This window comes from Trichomycterus rosablanca, chromosome 4 (assembly GCF_030014385.1).
Source record: "Trichomycterus rosablanca isolate fTriRos1 chromosome 4, fTriRos1.hap1, whole genome shotgun sequence".
Taxonomy (NCBI): Eukaryota; Metazoa; Chordata; class Actinopteri; order Siluriformes; family Trichomycteridae; genus Trichomycterus; species Trichomycterus rosablanca.
Window position 1 is genome coordinate 34,142,632 of NC_085991.1, and position 24,084 is coordinate 34,166,715.

The 24,084-nt window shown below is 38.5% G+C and overlaps 1 protein-coding gene across 1 annotated transcript in view; it reads left to right on the top strand.

Moving 5' to 3' along the window:
- The window catches only part of stim2b (stromal interaction molecule 2b), a 65,051-nt gene that overhangs the window by 34,658 nt on the left and 6,309 nt on the right, over nucleotides 1–24,084 (top strand). Inside the window, exons 2-7 of the mRNA XM_062993265.1 lie at nucleotides 10,991–11,121; nucleotides 15,931–16,042; nucleotides 16,603–16,714; nucleotides 20,241–20,356; nucleotides 20,517–20,694; nucleotides 22,159–22,336. Of these exons, the coding sequence (XP_062849335.1) occupies nucleotides 10,991–11,121; nucleotides 15,931–16,042; nucleotides 16,603–16,714; nucleotides 20,241–20,356; nucleotides 20,517–20,694; nucleotides 22,159–22,336 (827 nt within the window). The remainder of the gene's footprint in view (nucleotides 1–10,990; nucleotides 11,122–15,930; nucleotides 16,043–16,602; nucleotides 16,715–20,240; nucleotides 20,357–20,516; nucleotides 20,695–22,158; nucleotides 22,337–24,084) is intronic.

Sequence of the window (24,084 nt, forward strand, 5' to 3'; positions counted from 1 at the left end):
CTGGCAGATACAGGCCATTTGCTTTTTAGCTGTCTAGGGCAAAAAGGCTATTTTAATAAAAGAAGTCTATTCACTTCCATGAATTATGGGTGAAGTGAAGTGAAATTAGTTGATGTATTAATTCACCTTGGGTAACCAGTAAAGTCAAAGTGGGTCTGGGACCTACCTGAAAACACCTGCGATGCTTATTATTATTTTATTTTATTAGGATTCATGTTTTACACACTTTGGTTGCATTCATGACAGGACAGGTAATTACTGGTTACACAAGATTCATCAGGTTCAAGTTTAATGTCAAACACAGTCATCTCCAATTCTCCTCACTTGCATGTCTTTGGACTGTGGGGGGAAACCGGAGCTCCTGGAGGAAACTCATGCAGACACAACATGCATAAAAGACCCGGACTGCTCCACCTGGAATTTGAACCCGGGACCTTTTTACTGTGGGGTGACAGTGCTACCCAGTAACTTTGGATAAGTTATTATTTGGATAAATATTTAGTGTATCCAGATAGATATTCTATAATAACCACACTAATGTTGTCAGGAAAAAAAACTTGTAATATTTTTATATTAACATGTTTAGTTAGCTCTTGTAATAAGTGGTTTGCTACCAGCTCTACATTCTGTCACACATAGTTTGCTGTAACACATCCTGCTCCATAGAACTGGCGAGGGTGAGGCATGGCAGCGATGCTCACACTGTGTTCTGCAGCCTGTATGTTCTGCAAACATGCCACCATTCTATCTGGATAGTTTAGTGAATAACCTCTGCTTTAACATATTGTCTTTGATAAGTCTTTTGTTAAGTTAATATTTGTGTTTAGTTTTGGTAAGTGGTTTAACAAAGCAAAGTAAATCTTGCAAATTCTTGCATTTTCCTTCTCGCTTACTAACACCATTTCAAGACAGAATTAAGATTAGGATAGCAAGATAGGAGATGACTTTGACAGCATTCAGTCACTGGAAATGTCTAGTTTATAGAGAAAGCATTAGTTTAAGCTTAGCTATATAACATAGATTAATGAGTGAATAATTGAACCACATACATTAAACAAAAACTGTGGTTGAAATAACTAGCTTACAAAGTCAACTCATACGTCATAAACAATTTATGTATTTTACCTAATATTTCCCAAATTTTGACATCTCTTACTCTCACCCATATAAAAATCTAAACAATTTAAAGAAGAAATGCAATAAGTCTGAACATTTTTAGACAAATGTTCTCCCTAGTTTGAGTCTACATGGTTTCTTAGAGAGGATGGTAATCTAAAGGTATCCTAACTATTTGGTGTGTCAGTGCACAAAACTTAACGTGACTTATTGTACTAAAACAACGAGTGAGGAATTTCATTAGTGGAGAGAACTTATTTACATTTACATTTACCTAAATTATGAGCAGTAATAATTAATAATAATTTTATATGCTATTATATGCTATTAATAATAATAATAGCAGTAATAATTAAGTAATAATTAAGATAAGTTTCCGTGTCGTTCTTTTAGTACATTAATCCACGTTAATTTTGTATTTTTTTTGTCCATTAATTGTTTTAGACTCGGAAAAGCTGATTTTTTACAATTTCTCAGCACCCCCCGAGCTGTAACACAAGTTTAAAAGTGAAACAGGATAAAAATCCAGCTAAACACAGATACATGTGGAGCTTTCAGAGTGAATTTGATGGTTATTCCACACAAATGCAGATGTTTTACTGCGCCGCACAAGCCAAGTGCTGAACAAAACGGCTGTTTATTGTAAATTTAAAATTAAGCCTTAAAAAAAAAAAAAAAGACTAAAAGTGTCGAAATTAAGGGAAACGTCGAGTTTAGGGGTACAAGTTTCTCCAAGAAGTGTGTCGAGTTTATGGGACGTCGAGTTACAAGGTACCACTGTATTAGTAAACTCTATGCAGACCTGGAGTTTTTGAGATTGCTCAAATGTATGTATACGTGTTGACTGAGCTCCTGCCAAAGCTGATTATTTGCATTTAGATTATTTCTGTGGGTATGTGTGTTTGTCCTGCATATGTGAAAACCTTTGTGCTTTCGCATAGTTTTCTATCTCAGTATTATACCCAAAATTAGCATTAATTAGGACATTATTTATCTTCCGCTCTGTTTTTCTCCTTTTCCTTTCTGCTTTTTTTTGCAGTAGTACGTGGTCAGCTCATGTTCCTCTCTGATCTGCACATTCCTGCTGTATTAAAGCTCTCTGCTTCTCCTTTTCTGGAAGTCTGAGCTTCGGCTCATGGTTCCTGTCAGGTTTTAATGTCAGTTTTTGTTCCTTTCTTTCACGCACTTTTGCTGGTTAATAAGCAGGGGATTAGAGGAACCCAGCTGACACTGTCCAACTATGCACCTTTTTTGGAGGCAGAGGGAAAAAGTTGCAGAGAACAGATATAATGCCAGTAGGAAACACAGATCAGCAACAATTAAATTCTTATATGCATATTTTTGTGTAGATTCTAAGGATTCATTGTTTTTATTTTTATAAATTCAGTATGTTAATACAGTATTCTCTTTTTTACTGCATTGCACTGTTTTGGGGCGCTTCACCTAAAAAATGCACCTTATAAAGCGGATAGTTCCGGCCCTAAGGTCTGATTGGCTGAGCCGCGTTCGAAGCCGTTGTAAAATCCCCGATATACGCACACCTATGACCACCTCACATCATTACATATTAATATGCCACTGAAAAGAAAAAGTACAAACTTGGTTGAACACTATTTTAAGTCATGTACTATACATGGAAATATCCAGATTACTATAAACAGTAATCCTAATCTTTAAGCGAGTGTTTCATCCAAGAAATAGTGTAATAGTGTTTGTGGAGGAATGTTTATTGCGAATGTTAAGTTCGCCCTCATGTTGCCTAGCAACACTGTTAATGGACTACCTAATTTCGCGGAAGAATGCTTTTTGTAAGTGTTTTTGTAAATAAAAACATTTAAAAATTGAATATTGTTGTATTTTATTATATTTTATGTTGACCGCCATTTTATAAAAGCAATAAGCCACTCGAGAGCGTGCGTTACTGCGATTTTATCACGGGGAAGGATGTTTTGTTCTAAAACGTCTTTCCCCGTGATAAAATCATAGCAGTAACGCACGGTCTCAGTGGCTTATTGCTTTCATAAAACGGCGGTCAACATAAAATATAATAAAATACAACAATGGTGGCTTATTGCTTTATTTTACACTTTTTAATCATTTGTAATCAGTTTTAGAAACACAGTTTACAGAAAGCAGGCTGTCATGTATTAAGTTCTAGTCTTAAACCATGCAGCTTTAAACTGTGTAGTTCTTTCTATATAAAAACATATCTACAGTGGGGGAAAGTGTCACTGGTTGTGGAATGTTAGTTAACGTAAATTTCACAGCATTTAGAATAAAAGTGTGAGATTTTAAGTTATTTCTATAGAGTTTTATTCTAAATAAAACACATGCTGTAAAAAGCAGTTAAACTGGTAGGTTTGTGTTTGTATAGAATTGGCATGAAGAAAAGCTGTGTATGGGTTCTGTGAGACAATTGTTGGTGTGACTGGTCTTTCTTGCACTGTCAGTAGTAAATCCACTGTGTGGGTTTAATTCTGCATTCATACAATATGAGACAAAACCTCTTTGCTTAATATGCTATTGTTTCCTATGGGGTAAGGCGGTGCTGCATACCTTGCTGCTGAGCTACCTGAAGTGTCAGGGACCATGAAGATTTACCACTTTGATGTTCGGTTTTTACTGCTTGCCTGTGGTAAGCGCTAAATGGTGATATGCATCCAGCCATATCCAGCACAAAAGCCACATTACCAGACTGACTTTGCTGCAAACTGAACTTGTCTCTCTGAACAGTAAACGCTTAGGCAGTGTTTACATCAGGCTTAATTTAGCTGTAATGGGTTGTTCTCAAGTGGCCCATGGCTGAACTTGAGGATGGAGAAGGGGGTGAAACCTAAGCTCTTTTAGCACTGTATCAGTGGCATGTTATATATGCACATGTTGTACTGCATGTTACGCTGGGAGCGAGTGAGTGAATGCTGGGGTTTGTTTTGTATTTATTGTTGCTGACTGTTGACGCTGGTGAAATGATGATATGCATGAAAATATGAAACTCCAATTAGATCTTATTACCCTTGTACTGTAAAGCAAGCATAAATAGCATAAGCAACTTTATCCTGTTAGCTGCTACGCTAATGCTAAGTAATCAGTACATCAAACCTTTGAAATTACAAAGCTGACCTTATAACATGCTGAATAGTTACTTCAGCACTTTCTGTATGGTAGTTTGGGTTGTGCTGATGTTGCTGAAGCATTTCTGGACACAGCTCTACTAGGTTGTCTGTAAGAAATTCCTCTTAGCCATATAGCCTCTATTTTCCAGTGATTTTATATCATGACCACAGAAAATCCTTGTTTCTGATTGGCTGGCCAGATGCACATTAGAAGTTTAGTAAAATGTGTCTGATGAAATGAAGCCTAAATAAAAAAAAATACCTCTGTATCTGTACATCAGTGTGTAATCAGGAAAGTCTAGCTGTGTGGAACTGAAGAGGTTTTGCAGATATACATGGTTATCCTGCATGACTCACACTTAACAATGTCCTCTCCTCCCTCTATTATGCCTGGCACGAATATTTCTAATCTGACATTCTTAGGTTTTTTTACTTTATCTTTATCTATCTCCTACATTTTGTTCTCTCACTCCTGATCTGGACTAAATTATCGATGTTCCACAAACAGGTGTGGATTTAACTGATGCCTGTAGGGACCAGACCAGGCTTTTCCAACAATTCCACTGGTGCTACTTAGAGAGTTAATTAGTGAGCACATTGTTGTTAACAGCCTGTAATTATCACTCAGAGTAGAGGCTGCACGTCAGTAACAGTAATAAAGTACCTCAGTTTCTATTCCCTTTTGATGTGATTGTTAGAACCCGATGGCCTTTTCTAAAGGTAGTCCTTAAAAATTCACATTCTATAACTGAGCTCCCCATAACTATAACTATTTTTTTTTTTGCATTTCTCCCAATTTTCCTCCAGTCTAGTCATGTCCAATTTCCCGATTACATTACGCTGCTGCTGACCTCCACTCCTGACCAAAGAGTCATGACTAACACATGCCCCTTTCGACACGTGTGCAGTAGACGACCGCATCTTTTCACCTGCACAAGTTCACATGGGGTTCAGTCTTGCGCACAGAGAGTCACACACTGATCTCCATTATCCCCCGCCTCTAATGCCAATGATCAGCCAACAGAGGTTGTAATTGCATCAGTTATGAGGAATCAGCGTGTTTTACTGCTGCGCCACCTGAGCGCCCCCTATATTGTTTGTTTGTTTATTAGGATTTTTACATCATGTTTTACACATGCATCTCCAGTTCACCTCACCTGCATGTCTTTTGACTGTGGAAGGAAACCGGAGCTCCCAGAGTAAACCTACGCAGACACAGGGAGAACATGCAAACTCCACACAGAAAGGACCTGGACCGCACCACCTGGGGATCGAACCCAGGACCTTCTTGCTTTGAGGCGACAGTGCTACCCACTTAGCCACCGTGCCGCCCGAGCGCCCCCTATAACCACCATTAACATTTACCAATATTTACGCCTAGTGCACACTACAGGATTTCAGACCCATTTCCCCATCACCAAATTGTTTTGGAAAGGTGTCTTATCTTCTTCTTGATCTGCAACAAGCACTCAGCAAAACTGATATGAGTCATTGAGCCTCAGATATTTCCAGGATGTGCAGAATTTACAGTGATCAGTCACTTTTCAATGACAAGTTTCAAGCCTAATTATTTAAAACCATTTTTAAAAGAGCAGGTAAAACTAAGAATTGGATAATAAAAATATTTTAGTCATAAGATGCAGGTTTTAACATGGAAACAAGTAATTTCTCCAGCACAAAACATTTTACTACATTTGCTGTATCATTTAAATGGTAAGGTTACTATTGTAAGCATACAAGGACACAGCCCTGATAGAGTGCCTATCAGCCTCATGTGCTGTGTAATACAGCAAGGTTTTATTATTTGTAGACCTTTTTCTATATCCAGTTAGACAATGCAACTGACTACTTAGTGTGAACCACCTTGTTATATTTGCACAAACCTTAATTGAATTGCAGCTCTGTTTTGCTGCCCTGGTCCAGTAAATTTGTTGGACATCATATACAGTAAGTCTGCAAAACAATCACAATACCTAAGACATTTTGCCCGATGCTACCCATATCATTCTACCAAATGAATGCCCATCAGCAACTCTCAGACATCACAGGTTAAAGACATCACAGGTTAAAGACATCACAGGTTAAAGGCATTGCTTTGCTCCAGGTAGGAATACATGTATATAGATGTAGAAAAGTTAGTGAGGGTTGATGTCAGACCATATTACATTATGTTGCTCAGGGATCCCAGATTTGTGCTCTTTACCCCAGGGTGTCCTGAATGGCAGACCAGCAATGAATTCCAGCTTTCTTTTCCTTTCTGTGGGGGGAAACCGGAGCTCCCAGAGTAAACCTACACAGACACAAGGAGAACATGCAAACTCCACACAGAAAGGACACGGACCACCCCACCTGGGGATAGAACCCAGGACCTTCTTGCTGTGAGGCGACAGTGCTACCCACTGAACCACCGTGCTGCCCGAGCGCCCCCTATAACCACCATTAACAGTTACCTAGTGCACACTACAGGATTTCAGACCCATTTCCCCATCACCAAATTGTTTTGGAAAGGTGTCTTATCTTCCCTAAGAAGGGATGAAGTTGCTCAGGGATCCCAGATTTGTGCATTTTACACCAGGGTGTCCTGAATGGCAGACCAGCAATGAATTCCAGCTTTCTTTAAGCTAATAGTATGCTGTTTTTGAATTTTAGGACATACTCCATGTAACCTTTTTTGCCTAACTTTGCTTTGAGATCTCAAAATGCTATTTGTTAAAGCTTTTATACACTATACAAACAATATTGTTGGAAGTTCCACTCCAAAACAATAGGCATAATTATCCTGGTGCTAATTCTGGACAAAAATGCCTGGTTCTTGTAGAGTTATGGTCAAGGTTCCGTTCAGGCCACTACAGTTTTTTCCACACCAAACTAATCAAACCATGTCTCTGTGGACATTTTGATTATCGGTAATTGATTGTATTAAAAAAATAAACCCAATAAAATATTATTTTTGTTGGACTTTACAAGACAAAAAGTCATGCTAGAATAGAAAAAGAAATAAGAAATTTAATTTAATTGTTTCATCTAGCCAAGCATCACTGAGATCCAGAACTGAATCTCAGTGGTGCTGTTGGGCTGGGCCTTTACACAGACATGATTGCCTGCAATGGTCCATGCCTGGGGCCCAGTGTTTCCCAGGAGAACCAGACCTGCCATGACCCTGACCAGGATAAAGCATTTGTAAAGTCTGTTAACAATGGGTGCACAAAAATATCTAAACTCATTAATTAAGAAAGGTCTCCAAATACTTTTGACCATAGAGTGTAGTTGGCTGTTAAATGTTTAAAATTTGATTCAGTTCCTCTATCTGTTTATTACTTTCTAAGTTGTAAACCCTGTTTATTTTTAACTTGCGTTCAACGTGTTTGTATCCTTTCTCTGAGGACATACGCAAACCACATCCTGAATGAAGTTATTCTCTTTTAGTTCTGTTTCTATTCATAGTTTCCCTGTTCTAATTTTAGCTTTCTTGTTCCCCCCTCAAATCTGTTTTGGTTCTCGGTTTTGTTTGACGTCTCTTCCCATACGTATCATTTCCTGCTGCGTGGGTCTTTCTGTTTAGTTACTCAGATAACACTCACCGGACAGAGATGGAACTGAACTCATTGTGCATGAACAAAAATAGATTCACTGTCAGTTGGTGTTCACTTGATGGAAAGCCGAACACCAACGATAGGATCTGTTAAGTAAGACTGTAATACGTAGGAGTGATACTCTAAATCATTTGATAGGAATATGTAAACAGTTCTGAACAATGTGTGATCTAGGCAAATTACTGTCAGACTGTAATATTTAACATTCCTCATAAATTATTTCATGGAGATATAAACACTTCAGAATTTCTATTTCTAAAAAAAATAAAGTTTAAAGACTTTGTAGTATGTAGTATGTATCTTGTGTATTTTACTGTAGCACAGACATGGCCAAAGTATTGGTACGTTTGTATTTTATTAAAATAAACCATGTGCTTCCAAAAGTGTTCAGATTAAAACATCCTTTATTATCTATATATGAGTAGGGCGGCTTGGTGGCTCAGTGGGTAGCAGGTGCAGGTGGGGCGGTTTGGGTCCTTTCTGTGTGGAGTTTGCATGTTCTCCCTGTGTCTGTGTGGGTTTCTTCCGTGAGCTCCGGTTTCATCCCACAATCCAAAGACATGCAAGTGAGGTGAACTGGAGATACAAAATTGTCCATGACTGTGTTTGACATTAAACTTGTGAACTGATGAATCTTGTGTAATGAGTAACTATCTGTCCTGTCATGAATGTAACCAAAGTGTGTAAAACATAACGATAAATCCTAATAAATAAATAACTATACATGAGTATCTTTGCTTTGCACTGGAACCAAACCAAACAGTTTTTAAGTTAAGTCTGTTCTACAAAGATATTCTAAGGTAGCTTGGACAGAATTATTGGTGGTTCTTCTCCCAGTGTCTGTGTTTTTCTGGGTTTTGTCTTTTTTCTCCCAAAAACATGCAGAAGGCAGATTGGCTACTGTAAATTGCCCCCAAGTGTAAGTAAGTAAGTAAATAATAAATGAGTGTAAGGTTTTCTGCAACAGATTGGTGGTCAATTTAGGGTATGACTGTGGTTTTCACCCAGTGGACCATCAGGACAATTTTGTTATTAAAGATCAAGATTTACTAAACTGAACTTGTCATCTCGGGTGGCATGGTGAAGCTGGTAGAGTGGGCGCCATGCAGCAATGTGGTTCCTGAGGTCCTGGTTTTTGCATGTTTTTCTTGTATCTGTGTGGGTTGTCTTGTGTTTTGTGTGGGTACCAGAATACCTGCTTTTCTCCCACGTCTTTAAACATGCAAAAGGTGAATTGACTAAATTGTGAGTAAATGAACAGATGATTGGGTGTGTGTCACCCGCTAATGAATCCATCAGTGGCCATTGCCCCATTATGACCCTGACCAGTACAATAATTAAATGGCTTTGCTGACAGGCAACTGTGTTCCATAACAGTGACAATCAAACAGAACAACAAATTATATCAAATGTTAATAATGGTTCTAGTGATGTGTTTAACAGTTTCTGAAACCATATTCCATGCTAAGTAAATGCCACATTCCATCCTCTGGCCTGGGTGGGGCATTGTCATGTAAATACTGTCCTATGTAAATGAGTTTGGGAAGGGACTTTTGTGCTATACAAATTGAGTTATTATGTAAGCAGAGGGAAACACATGCCAGGCACAATGCAAAGTAAAGGAGCTGTGTATGCTGGTGTGTTTGCCTGAACTCTGCATTAGCTGGGCTTGACCTTTAAGTTGTAAAGTATCGTTTCATTTTATTTTGACATACTCCAAAGTAGGAACATCCAAAGTCCAACCCTTGGGCCTTTAGATTTCATCTTTCCTGTGGTATTTCTCTAACAATATATTTATTTGGGAATTAAATAATTGTACACACTATACTACTGTTAGCTTGCCAGGAGAATGTGTTACTTATCTTTTAATAATGAACAGACCTCCGTTTGGCGGGCACACATTAAGTCAAGCCAATTTAATTTGTATAGCACTTTTTACAATGGACATTGTCTCAAAGCAACTTTACAGAATCCAGAACCGACAGATCAAACTCCCATTGAGCAAGCCAAGGGCGACAGTGGCAATGAAAAACTTCCTTAAAATTACAGGAAGAAACCTTAAGGGGAACCAGACTCGGCAGGGACCCCCATCCTCCTTGGGTGGTTTGGAGGATACTTTAAATGAATAGAATTTACACACATACATACACAAAATTAAATTGAACTAAAAGTTGTAGCTAGCAAAATAATAACTGGAGTTCTTCATTATTCAGTCCAGTCTGTGATAAAGACCATAGTTCTTGACATTTTTGGTGGTTTATCTCTCATCCACCCAGTCCACTTCAATAGGACCTTACTGTTATCCAGTTAGAGCCCAACAACATTTGCCATGTCATCAGTGTGCAACTGGAGAAGTGTGTCAAGACCTGCACACATGCACACACAAACAAAAACACACACATATACATTCAGTGTTCTTGAAAATGTAAACATATATCACGGCATCATACCTGTACAACACAGTAGCATGATTTCAGTATATTATAAATTTTTTTATTTTTTTTTATTTTTTTTGCGGCCAACTTGGTGGGTAGCATTGTCGCCTTACAGCAAGAAGTTCCTGTGTTTGATTCCCAGGTGGAGCGGTCTGGGTCTTTTGTTTGTGGACGAATGGTAAGAAACACCCTGGAGAGGTTGCCAGTCCATTACAGGGTGCCCTGTAATGGACTGGCTATCTCTCCAGGGTGTTTCTTACCTTTTGTCAGATGAATCAGATCCTGAAAAGGATAAAGCAGTGGTAAAACAGACAATTAATCAATGAATGATTTTGCTTTTGCAGCAGAATAAAAGTTAAAAATATCTATTAGAATTATTTCAGTTGCATTTGAATATCTACTGCATTAGATTTCAACCAATGACAACATATGTTCTAATTAATTGAGATTTCTATTTTCCTCATTAATATCTAGAAAACTTTATTTTGTATGTAATGTTTACATATACAGTATTTATATTTTCCCCTATGAGTTTCTTTCTTCATTTTATAGGCTTATTAGTACAAAGTCAAAAACATTGTGTATAAATTTGAGATGGATATCTGTACATTAGAAAACTAAGCAAACCAAAAGCGTTTGAACACTTGTTTCTACTCACTGTCACTACTCACAAAAAATTACAGTAAAAGCATTTTTTCTGCCATTGTTACGTTTACTCTTTCATTTTTTGCAGATCCATGCTTGACAGTAATTCCACCCTGCGTGAACGAAGCCGACCGCTTCAGCCTCGAGGCATTACGGCACATTCACAAGCAACTGGACGATGACAAAGATGGCGGCATCGAAGTCAACGAGAGTGTGGAGGTAAATTGGTAATTTGCATGTCCCACTAACAGCTGCCAAATTAAAACACAAAGTTGAAGATGTTTATCATATTGCTGTAGTGTTTTAACATAGGTAATTACTTCAGGACTAGTTTACCCTAACATTGATGTACAAATAAGTGGCAAATTAAAGACATAACCTAAATAAATGGGTGCAGAGACAGAAAGAGTGCAAATCACTGTTATATCCTACGATACCCTGTGGCATGTACAAAAATGCTGAGCAGGACCCATTGACCTTACTTAGTGTTCCAGCAGCTTACGCACACATAAGTACACATAGAAGTAAGTACAATAAGGCTCTAGTTATATGTTTACACATACAACTGTAATTGTTTCTAAAGTGCGGAAAGTATATAATTGTACAGTGATTACAGGAACTACAGAAACAGTCAAGACAAGTCAAATTTATTTGTATAGCACTGTTTACATTAGACATTGTCTCAAAGCAACTTTACAGAATCCAGGATCGACAGACCAAAAACCCCTGTTGAGCAAGCTGAGGGCGGCAGTGGCAAGGAAAAACTCCCTTAAGAATACAGGAAGAAACCTTGAGAGGAACCAGACTCAGCAGGGACCCCCATCCACCTTGGGTGGCCTGGAGGATAACCTGAATCACAAATACACAAATCATAAAAACACAAAATTAATAATAAAATAATAATAATGCAACCAATTGGAGTTCTTCATTATTCAGTCCAGTCTGTAATAAAGTCTGTAGTGAGTTCTGGACATTTTGGGGGCAAAAACGCCAGGTTACGTCAAGTCTAGCAGGAGCAGCGTTGTTGGCATAGCAGTCTCGACTTGCAGTCTTGAACTTTCTTGCTTGTATTCCTGCTTTGCGTCCAGTGTTTCAGATGAGCTCTAGATCCTAATCAGGGTAAAGTGATTAGTGAAAATAAATTAAATAAGTTAAAGTTTAATTCATTCTGCTTTCTTGTGATATACCCCTGACTGTCATGTCATCCAAACTGAACTATGAATCTGTTGTACCGTCACCCTGCTGTACCCCATTTATCAGCTGAAAGGGGCCCCCATAGGAACCTCATTGAGCAGATGTTATTTTAATGGTGAACTATTTTCAGCGCTGCAATGGTACTAACATGGTAATGACACGGTACATTTGCTGCATTAGTGTTGCATTAGCTGCATTAGATTTTTAAACACCTTAATGTCAATGCTGGATGAAGGATGACGCTCCAACCACAATGATAAAGCCAACAGCAAAGTTTTACATGCATTGTATATTAAAATTGCTCTAGTTTCTAACTGTAACTGTAAGACGAGTTCTAACAGGGTATGTGTTTCTAATAAAGAGACTAGTATGCTGTAACAGTAGTAAAAACCTTCTAGAAAGCAACAGATCCAGTCAATATGTGGTAATACACAGTCGAGTCACATTATTATGACCACTTCTTACTTTTGACAGCTGCAGCATTGTAGCTCATGAAGAAGTCATGTTTCGTGAGCTGGCTTGGTACAGTGGGGTCAAAAAGTATTTAGTCAGCCACTGATTGTGCAAGTTCTCCTACTTGGAAAGATGAGAGAGGTCTGTAATTTTCATCATAGGTACACTTTAACTATGAGAGACAAAATGAGAAAAAATCCAGGAAATCACATTGTAGGATTTTTAAAGAATTTATTTGTAAATTATGGTGGAAAATAAGTATTTGGTCAATAACAAAAGTTCAACTCAATACTTTGTAACATAACCTTTGTTGGCAATGACAGAGGTGAAATGTTTCCTGTAAGTCTTCACCAGGTTTGCACACACTGTAGCTGGTATTTTGGCCCATTCCTCCATGCAGATCTCCTCTAGAGCAGTGATGTTTTGGGGCTGTCGCTGGGCAACACGGACTCCAAAAATTTTCTATGGGGTTGAGGTCTGGAGACTGGCTAGGCCACTCCAGGACCTTAAAATGCTTTTTACGGAGCCACTCCTTCGTTGCCCGAGCGGTTTGTTTGGGATTATTGTCATGCTGGAAGACCCAGCCACGTTCCATCTTCAATGCTCTCACTGATGGAAGGAGGTTTTGGCATAAAATCTCACGATACATGGCCCCGTTTATTCTTCCCTTAACACGGATCAGTCGTCCTGTCCCCTTTGCAGAAAAACAGCCCCAAAGCATGATGTTTCCACCCCCATGCTTCACAGTAGATATGGTGTAACTCAACATTCTTCTTTCTCCAAACACGACGAGTTGAGTTTTTACCAAAAAGTTCCATTTTGGTTTCATCTGACCACATGATATTCTCCCAATCCTCTTCTGGATCATCCAGAAGATGATCTAACAAACTTCAGACGGGCCTGGACATGTACTGGCTTAAGCAGGGGGACACGCCTGGCACGGCAGGATTTGAGTCCCTCTCTGCGTAGTGTGTTACTGATGGTAGCCTTTGTTACTTTGGTTCCAGCTCTCTGCAGGTCATTCATCAGGTCCCTCTGTGTAGTTCTGGTATTTTTGCTCACCGTTCTCATGATCATTTTGACCCCACGGGATGAGATCTTGACCCCAAGGGAGATTATCAATGGTCTTGTATGTCTTCCATTTTCTTACAATTGCTCCCACAGTTGATTTATTCACACCAACCTGCTTGCCTATTGTAGATTCACTCTTCCCAGCCTGGTGCAGGTCTCCAATTTTCTTCCTGGTGTCCTTCGACAGCTCTTTGGTCTTGGCCATGGTTGAGTTTGGAGTCTGACTGTGGACAGGTGTCTTTTATACAGATAACGAGGTCAAACAGGTGCCATTAATACAGGTAACGAGTGGAGGACAGAAGAGCTTCTTAAAGAAGAAGTTACAGGTCTGTGAGAGCCAGAAATCTTGCTTGTTTGTTATTGACCAAATACTTATTTTCCACCATAATTTACAAATAAATTCTTTAAAAAATCCTACAATGTGATTTCCTGGATTTTTTTTTCTCATTTTGTCTCTCATAGTTGAAGTGTACCTATGATGAAAATTACAGACCTCTCTCATCTTTCTGAGTAGGAGAACTTGCACAATCAGTGGCTGACTAAATACTTTTTGACCCCACTGTATATACGGTGTGCGATAGGCTGCCTGCACATATATCCCTCGTTGCTGTCATGGGTGAAAGTACCATGGGTAAAATTGTGTTCCCTGGGGCGGATTGGATCTTCCAACAAAACGATGTGACACGTCACACGGCGACATTGGTTGGAAGAGCTTGACCAAGAATTCCAAGTATTACTCTGGCCCCCTAATTCCCCAGACTTGAACTCAATTGAGCATCTGTGGGACCACTTTGATTGTCATGTTCGCTCCATAGATCCTCCCCCATGCACCCTCAGCAGCGCTCCAGATACCTGTGACAACCTACCAGGACTTTATTGAGTCACTTCCAGTCTGTTTAGATGCTGGATATTAGCTGGTGGTCATAATAATGTGAATCGACTGTGTATATATGGGCAGTTGTAACCTAGCAGTTAAGGTACTGGACTAGTAATCAAAAGGTCACTGGTTCAAGCCCCATCACTGCCAGGTTGCCACTGTTGGGCTCTTGAGCAAGGCCCTTAACCCTCAATTGCTTAGACAATATACTGTCTCAGTACTGTAAGTCGCTTTGGATAATAGCATCTGATAGATGCTGAAAATGCAAAATATTATTTTGGATATCATTTTGTTCTATTTAATGCCTTCTTTAAAATGTATATAATACTGTATATATTCTTTAGTTACCAAATAACAAGAAATTCTGACTTTGTAATGTATGATTTTTCTTTCGTTGTTTCCTCACTCCACACTTTCATATAGTTTTACTCTGTATGCCATGAAACGACTGTAGGATGTTGCTATGGATGGTTGTCAGGCAGGGCAGGTGCGGTCCTTGTTAGAGTGTCTTTGCCAACCAAGACTTTACAAGTCCACTTTCTGTCTCTCATACCACCGTCTCCCATACCGCTGTCTCCCATTCCTTAGAAATAACCAAGCCTGTGTGAAGTATATGTCTGTGTGTGTGTGTGTTACATGTGTAAAAAAGACTCCAGTGGTGGTCATCTCAACTTAAACCAACTTAAGTAGCCTCATGGGAGATTAAAGAATTTTCCTCTTTTACTGGCCCTAGAATATGGTGTCATCTTTCATACCACAGCAAATTTCCTGTCTGTGTGTGTGTGATAGATAGAGAGAAAGAGAGAGAGAACAATTTAGCAAATAAAAAAAACAATTAGCTTTCAAATTTACAAACCTATAGATTTTTAATTATCCACAATAATGAATTCATTTATTTAACTTATATTGTTACACTGTATGGCCAAACCTATGTGGACACATGACCGCTCACGGTTGATTTTCCAATTTATCCCAAAGATTAATTTAGTGGGTGTGGAGCAGGGGGATCAGTCCTGCCAAAACTTTGGTCTTACCCATCCAAAAACAGTCGTCAAAAATCAATCAAAAATTCTGTTTAATATACAATCTGTCAGTCTTAAACAGTAATTAACAACAGAATAATATAACGGTCATGATATTTTGTGACATTTAGACCATATTGCCATATCATCCAGCTTTAATCTCTCTGCTGGGTTAAGAAAAGTTCATCAACTGCCATAAAGGGCCACTGATATAAGACCACAGGTCAATGACTTTAATAGTACATAGAGAACTATAAGCTAGAGATACTGTACATTTACATGTATACATTTCAATCAGTATACATGTGCTAATAAAGTGCCCAGTATGTCTACCAAACCTGTATATGCTGGAAAGCCATTATATATACACAATAATGTAATTGCAATGTGTACTGTGTTTTTTTTTTCCAGTTTATAATAGAGGACATGAAGCAGCAGCAGACGAACAAACACAGCAACCTGCACCGTGAGGACCAGCACATCACTGTAGAGGAGCTGTGGAAGGGCTGGAAGACATCTGAAGGTTTTTATACATTTTTATATATATTTTATTTAAACATGTAAGTAAAATTTACCAGAATAAGTAGCAATGCTGACCAACAGATATTGTACATATTAAATCAATAAATAGCCACTAAATTACTGTAGTTCAGTATTTTAGTGATGCTCCTGATAATAATGTGGACTGAGATATTCTGCATTCAATGTACCTTTGAACTGGAAACTACCACAATTAGTTTGACTGGCTTTATCCCAGATGTGATGGGACTCTTACAAACAGTTGCACTTTCGACTTGTCAATCTACAGAACATTATTCCTAAACTATTCCTTGGCAGTCGTCAGTTGCTATTTGGCCAAATGGAAGTTAAGTTGTGATGTTGCTCTTGATTAATAGAGGTTTTATGATGTGTTGCTTTTTTATAAAGACACTTCTTCAGCCAGTCACTGTGATATAGGTAGATTGTAGGACTCCAGGGTGTGCTTTTTTGGGAAATTATCAAAATGATCAAGATTTAATGTCCAGTTCCATTTTTTCACATTCACTTTTGCCTCCCCCCCCCCCCTCCCCCCCTCTCTTTTAGTTCATAACTGGACAATGGATGATGCAGTCCAATGGCTAAAAGAATCTGTGGAGCTTCCACAGTATGAGACAAACTTCAGAGAGTTCAAATTAGATGGCAATACGCTTCCTCGGTAAGAACACACCATACACACACACAGTAAAATTTTCACCTTTCAGGCAAAAAAACCCTTAAAAACTAAAATACCATGGTTGCAAGTGTGCAAACCCTTTTATAATTGGTTAATTCCAAACACAGCCTCATCCACCATCACATCCAAACTCATGTTAAACAGTACTCAGAGACACCTGCCATCAATTAAAGCAGTGGCGGCTGCTGGTCTTTCAAAGAGGGGAAGCTCATTGTCGGCTTACATCATAAAATTTGTCAGTTTATTTATACATAAATTCTGCCCTCCGTTCCTTTTCAAGAAAATGGCCTGTGATCCTATCGTACCAAGTAGGCGTCTTTTCCAGGGACTTGACCAGTGTCCTGAAACAAATACTATGAGTGTATTTTATTTACACAATGAACAATGGAAATGGTCAAGTAATTTCACCAAGCACATACCAAGAAATGGGTTGCAGTTTGTCTTTCGACTTCACTCGCAAAATCCGCGATGGGACTGAAGCTCCCAGAGATTAAGTGACGTGTAGATCTCAAAATAGCTGTCAATCAAAACGGGATTCAGCCTTTCGACTGATCCTCCAATCATCTTGCAGAAGCTCCGCGTCCAGACCCTCCCACAGCTCCATTCACCCGCAGAGACGCTCAGCGTCCGGGGGCGGGACAAAATCGTGGCATTTATCCAATGACCGGCGAGTTTTGAAGCAATGAAAAAACCGTCCCATGCAGTCCCATTGAAGTGAATAGACGCTCAGCTTCTACGGGCAAATGCATTGACGCTATGGGAATGTATGAGAAGTTAACAAAATCGAGTCAGTCGATTTGTGATAAGTAGCTGATTCTGAACGAACTCGTCTTTGAGATGAACGTGTTCTAACGCATTTGTAGTCAATGAAATATACAACTGTACATATTTGACCATTTAATTTTTGACATTTTAGGGGAAGCTGAGCTTTCCTTGCAGTCTTAGAGAAATCGCCACTGAATTAAAGTGACTCTGAATAACTCCATATAAAGTTCTGCTGTTCTAGTAGGATTTTCGTGATATTTACTTAGTTGCATCTTACTAAAGTATTAAAGGGATCTTATTATTGGAAAGTATCATTCAGGATAAGGGTACAAAAAGCTCCAAGACATTACACATATTGGGTAACACAATGAAGACGGTCATCAACAAGTGGATGAAATATGACACAATAGTGACATGACCAAAATTGATGTAAGGTCTGGGAGGTGACAGGGGGCCCTACAGCAATATTAAAGGTGTCAAGGTGGCAGGAATTATGAACAGTTCCACATAGCAGTCAATTTTGGCACAAAACCTTCAGTCCTCTGCTAAAAAAATAGTTGCAAAATCAGGCGTTTTAGTCTGCAACAATCACAAAAGGTTGTGGGATCCTAGTGGAACTGCATGTATTTTAATCTTCTACAATAAAATTATTGTTGTTATTATTAATTTGACTGTGGGAAAACCAACAGCAGTGAAATGACATTGTCTTTAATAATAATAATAATAATTATTATAAAAAAATATATATAAAAAAATTATAATAACATTAATTTGACTGCGAGAAAACCAAAAGCAGTGAAATAACATTATTATTATTATCATTATTATTATTATTATTATTATTATTATTATTATTATTATTATTATTAATAATAATAACTATTAGAAAAATATAATAATAATAATAATAATAATAATTATTATTATTATTGTTGTTATTATTATTAATAATAACTGTTAGAAAAATATAATAATAATGATAATAATTGTAATAATAATAATAATTATTATTATTGTTATTATTATTGTTATTTCACTGCTTTTGGTTTTCCCGCAGTCAAATTAGTGTGAACAGGTAAGAAATAAGAATAAACAGGCAGTAGAGTTGTGCTGCCCTCGTCTGGTAGATGTGTGACATTACAATGAGAGGACGTGAGGTGAAGTGCTTTTAAATATTGGGTTTCATCTCTCTGACGACTTTTGCTGACTCATGAAATGATGTCACAGCTCTTGACGTCCTCTCCCCCTCATTTGTGCTGTAGAGGTGCACATGTGGTCCTTCGGGTTTCAGCCATTTAGTAATTTCTATTTTAACTTGTTTCTGTGAATGTCAGCTCAGTGTAGGAGCACACATTCACCCTCTTATTTAATGTTCCTGCATTCATGACTGGAGTCTTATTTTTAACCGCCTTCGTCAGACTAAATGTATGCACCCACACATTTTCAGTCAGTAACAAGTGTAAATTGGCATTGCTATTTAAGGAGTAACAAATCAATTAAAACTAAATATTTCCCTCAGTCCCACCAGTACCTCACTGCCTTCAGCTGTTTTTTTAATTTTTTTTTTATTTTGCTGCTTTATTTATGGCACTATCTTGGCGGGGAATGCACTGCAGTAAAATGTAACGACGTGTTGTTCTTTCTGAGTGAAACAGCAGAACAACATTCACCCTACTGTTTGTGTTTGGGCCCCATCAGTGACATAAATCAATGACTCTCAACCTTTTTGACTTGCCTGGACACAAGGAACCACTAAAGTGGCCAAAACATTCATATGCAGCACACAAGCCTTAATGTATAGAAATGATAGGCCTATAGTACGGTGTAAAGGTGTGAGACACACTTTTTTGGCATCAGGTTAAAGCCATCAAAAATTGGCATCAGCTGTCATAAATTATCCCTGGTCAGGAGCCAGAAGCTTAATATCCTTTTTTGACTCTGACATCTCTGTACGCTCTGTTAATCGAGCAAGCTTAACCAATATTGGGCATCTGAGAGTTTTAAAAAGTTTATTGTCTCATTCAAACGTATTCGTCGGCCCAACTGCTTGAGAAAAGTAGTTCTGTGTATTAATGTGTTTGAGACTGTTGCAGTACAATCGGTGGGTCTTGTGCCACCTGAAAACACTAGACAAGGCAAGAGTAGACATTGGAGTACCCCAGGGTTCCAATCCAGTGCATGGCACCACACAGTTACCCAGTCATTACCTTCTCACACCTAGTGGCAACTTAAAGCAGCCAGTCCACCCTCTATATGTTTTGTGAGGTCTGAGTGAAGCTTAGTGAAGTACAGGGTGAGTCAAAAGTCACAGGACACTCTTTTATTTCAGAAACGAAAGGGAAAATGACATATCTGAATACCCCAGCAAGTAATGGGTGAGGGGGCCTATCTTTTTGGCTATGTTCGGAACATGGCCGCCATCTTGAAAGCCGCCATATTGGATCAAGGGCAAGTTTTTCCAATGGGAAGGTGGTCTTGTAGCATATCAAAGAAGACCAGAATTCTCTCAGAAATCGATTGCCGTAATCAGATTTGCAATATCTCTTGTGGTTCAAAAGTTATCAACACAGAAATTTGCAACAACAACCGGGAACGTTCCCTGTAATGCACAGCTATTTGACGTATTCAATGTGTATTTGACTGTATTCTGACTGCTGTAATAACTGATCATAAAATCTATAATTAGTGTTAAACTCAGAATTTTTAAATCTGTTTTCACACTTTCCTTGTCTTTCTGTTACAGAATAGCAGCCAATGAACCTTCGTTTATGTCGTTGCAACTAAAAATATTAGATCAACGACATAAACAGAAACTAAATCTGAAAGCGCTGGATGCCGTGCTCTTTGGACCCCCGCTACGTAAGTACCTTGATTTAGTTATATGTAAAAATGTGTGTAAAACTAGTTTTAACATCCACATACTGTAGCTATTAAAAGTTGATTCATAGTAGTGATGAAAAAATAAAATCGTAGCATACAGTACATAAATGTAACTCATCTGTGTGCATCTGTCCTGCAGGACCACAGCATAACTGGCTAAAGGACTTTGTCCTCATGGTGTCCATCATTATTGGAGTAGGAGGCTGCTGGTTCGCCTATGTGCAGAACAAGTCATCTAAGGTTCACATCTCCCGCATGATGAAGGACCTGGAGAGCCTGCAGAGTGCTGAACTGAGCCTGATGGAACTGCAGAGCAGGTACAGACCCATTTAAAACCAACTGGAACATCTTTTTTACTTTACAACCTTCTATAATCTATTTTTTATAAGTGCTAACAAATGTCTGATACCTTTTTGGTTGAATATTTGCCCATTCTTTTTATTCAAAATAATTTTCTTGTCCATCGCAAGAAAAGTTTTAGGAATTCTAGAGAAATCTCAGTCCATATAGGGCAAGATGAAACCACTGATGAATATATGAGATGCTTAAGGCCTCAGACACTGTCATGCTGCTGGGATAAATAAAGCAACTTGGGAGCGCTTTGGAAAACTGTTATTGCTTGACAGTCTGGCTCAGTATCAGTTAATGCTACCTGAAGCTCTGTTACACAAAATGCTGTAAGTTCCCTGAGCCCAAGGTCATCTCAGGCAGATAGTCCATGTTTCAGCTTAGAAAAAAACGGATGTCGAGATTTTGGTGCCACAGACTAAATAAACCATCCAGACTGTGATCTTTCATAGTATGGGGGTGCATCAGTGTCCATGGCATGGCTGACATATGTATGGAGGTACCACTGATAGACAGAGGTGTATATTAGGATATTAGAGCTGCCATCATGCTGCCATCAAGTCAACATCTTTTCCCAGGAAGTCCATGGTTATTTCAGCAAGATAATGCCAGGCCTCATTCTGCAAGCACTACAATAGCATGGCCTTGTAGTCACAGAATCTGTGTGCTTGACTGGCCTGTCTGCAGTCTAGATCTGTCTCCTATTAAAGAAGTATGGTGCATCATGAAAAGGAGAATTAATCAATACCAACAATAAACTGTTGAACAGATATGGTTCTAAATCAAGCAAGAATCTGTATAAATTCCACTTGCAAAACTGTTTCCTCAGTTTAAAACGATGAAAAGTGTAATTGATAGAAAAGCTGATGAACATGCCTCTGTTCCAGCTTTTTTGAGAATTTTGCAGGCATCGAATTATAAATTTGTTGATAAAATACACTACCCATGACTGTCATCCCCTGTACTCTATTTATCAGTTAAAAGGGACCCTTATGGGACCCCCAGTGGGTGATGCTTGATATTCGGCACTACAGTGAAACTTATATGGTAGTGTGTGTGATACTGGCATTTTATAGAGGATGCTCATATTAAAACAGTTTGTGGTAGTACATAGCCAGCATTTCTAAATGTGATTATTAACTTGTTTTAACAATCTGAAGAAATTAATTATTCACAATCTTCTAATCAACGGTTGTTTGTCTCTAACCAATACAAGCAAATGTTTCAAATGAAGTCCTGCATCCCATGCTGTTTCAAATATATACACCAAACCTTTGCTGTGCATCGACACCAATCATTACTTGTAGTCTTAGGTCAGTTCTGTATGTAAACCCTTATTTACAACCCTTTGTTGCCAAACTATTGTTCTGTCATGAGGAATATTAAAGGAGATGCTTAACACTCTGTTATCTCATCTCTGGGTGATTATGTAGACTGGAGAAAGCTCAGGAGGAGAATCGAACAGTGGCAGTAGAGAAGCAGAACCTGGAGCAGAAGATGCGAGATGAGATCAACGGTGCGAAGAAAGAAGCTCACCGGCTGCGAGAGCTTCGCGAGGGAGCCGAGTGTGAACTCAGTCGACTCAAATATGCAGAGGAGGAACTAGTGCAGGTAGAGGAGGAACTAATGCAGAAACTTGAGGACTTATATAATGAAGACTCTCCTAGAGTCTCTGTTAAATATTCAGGACACAGTTTAACCAAGTATGTCTTTGCTTGACTTATGCTTTATTTTCCAGCAATTAATCAGGGGTGGATAGTTATACATGAATTAATAAGTGTCTACAAGCAAGTGCCCCAGTCTAATGTTTTTGTTGTCTAGAATTACCATGATTAAAAAGCATCTGATAAGAAAACAATACTACTTAACTGTTTAAGTGAATTTATAAATTATTTATTAAGGGTGTCTACATTTACAGTACATTTACAGCATTAGGAGGTGCTTTTATACAAAGCGACTTACAGTATACAATCCAAGCAATTCAGGGTTAAGGGCCTTGTTCTAGGGCCTAACAGTGGCAACCTGGCAGTGGTGGGGTTTGAACCAGCCACCTTCTGCTTACTAGTCCAGTACCTTAACCGCTAGGCTTCGGGCTGTTGTAGCTTAGTGCTTAAGGTACTGGACTAGTAAGCAGAAGGTTGCTGGTTCAAGCCCCAACATTGCTACCACTGTTATTAATAAATAATTAATAAATTCACCCTGAGCAGGCTCTTAACCCTCAACAGCTTAAATTGTATTTAGTCATAACTGTAAGTTGCTTTGGACAAAGACGTCTGCTAGATGCCACAAATATAAGTTAATGTCGTTAGAAGACTGGCATTAAGGACATAAAGTACGTATTGGTGACAATAACAGTTACAGTACATTTTATATCACTATATAAGCACTTTCTTTAATGTGTTTGATTGACAGGAGAAAATGTTGAAGATCAGCAGCCCAGTCACATGCCTACTGGGCAAATTCACAAAGCTGCTCTACTAATGTCAGTGTAGGCGTGGTTGTTGATTGCTAATTGAGCAGGTTTACATTGCGCCTTATCACCTTTGTACAACTAACCCACAGTGTATAATTACTGGCCACATCTCATCATTCTCTATGCACTATATATGTCTCTTAATCCTCCTCTAGCCCTTAATCATTGACAGTTTTGACCACAGGAGGCTATTAACTACACTCTTTTCATCGGCAGACAATTTGCAACTCAGCAGTGAGATTAAGGTGTTTCAAAATCCAGTTACCCTGCTGTGCCTTTGGCCACGTCCCAAATGCTCTTACACTTGAACTTCCGTAAGGGTATTTTACCCCATTAATCAATGTATCAACACCAAGTTCACATTATTGAGGAGCAACTCAAGGGCATTATGGTGTTATTTGGAACATAATATCTCTGTAGCTGTTCACATCTGCCAGAAGTAAATTGGAAGACATAACAGTGTGAGGATTATATTTTACTCATGTAGAAATATGGTGCACATTTCAAAAAAGTAAATGTAACGTTTTTTTTTACTGGATTTGTACTGGAAATTCACCAGTTTCTACTTTATTACTGAGGACGTTCCTTCCTGAACAGAAATTAGGACTGAAACTCTAGTTTTGTAAAGATTGTGTTGTTCAATACTTCTTTTAATGACTGACTTAACACAGCAGTGGTAGCTCAACAGTTAGTAATCAGAAGGTTGCTGGTTCAAGCCTCAGAACATTTTATTTAGTCACAATTGTAAGCTTGTTGGATAAAATAGAAATCTATTAAAAAACAATGTTATATTAGACATGCACAGTCTTAATTGCTTAATCATGCAGTCATTAGTCATTCACCTTCCAAACACAATTTATTCTAATCAGGGTCACATTTGATCTGA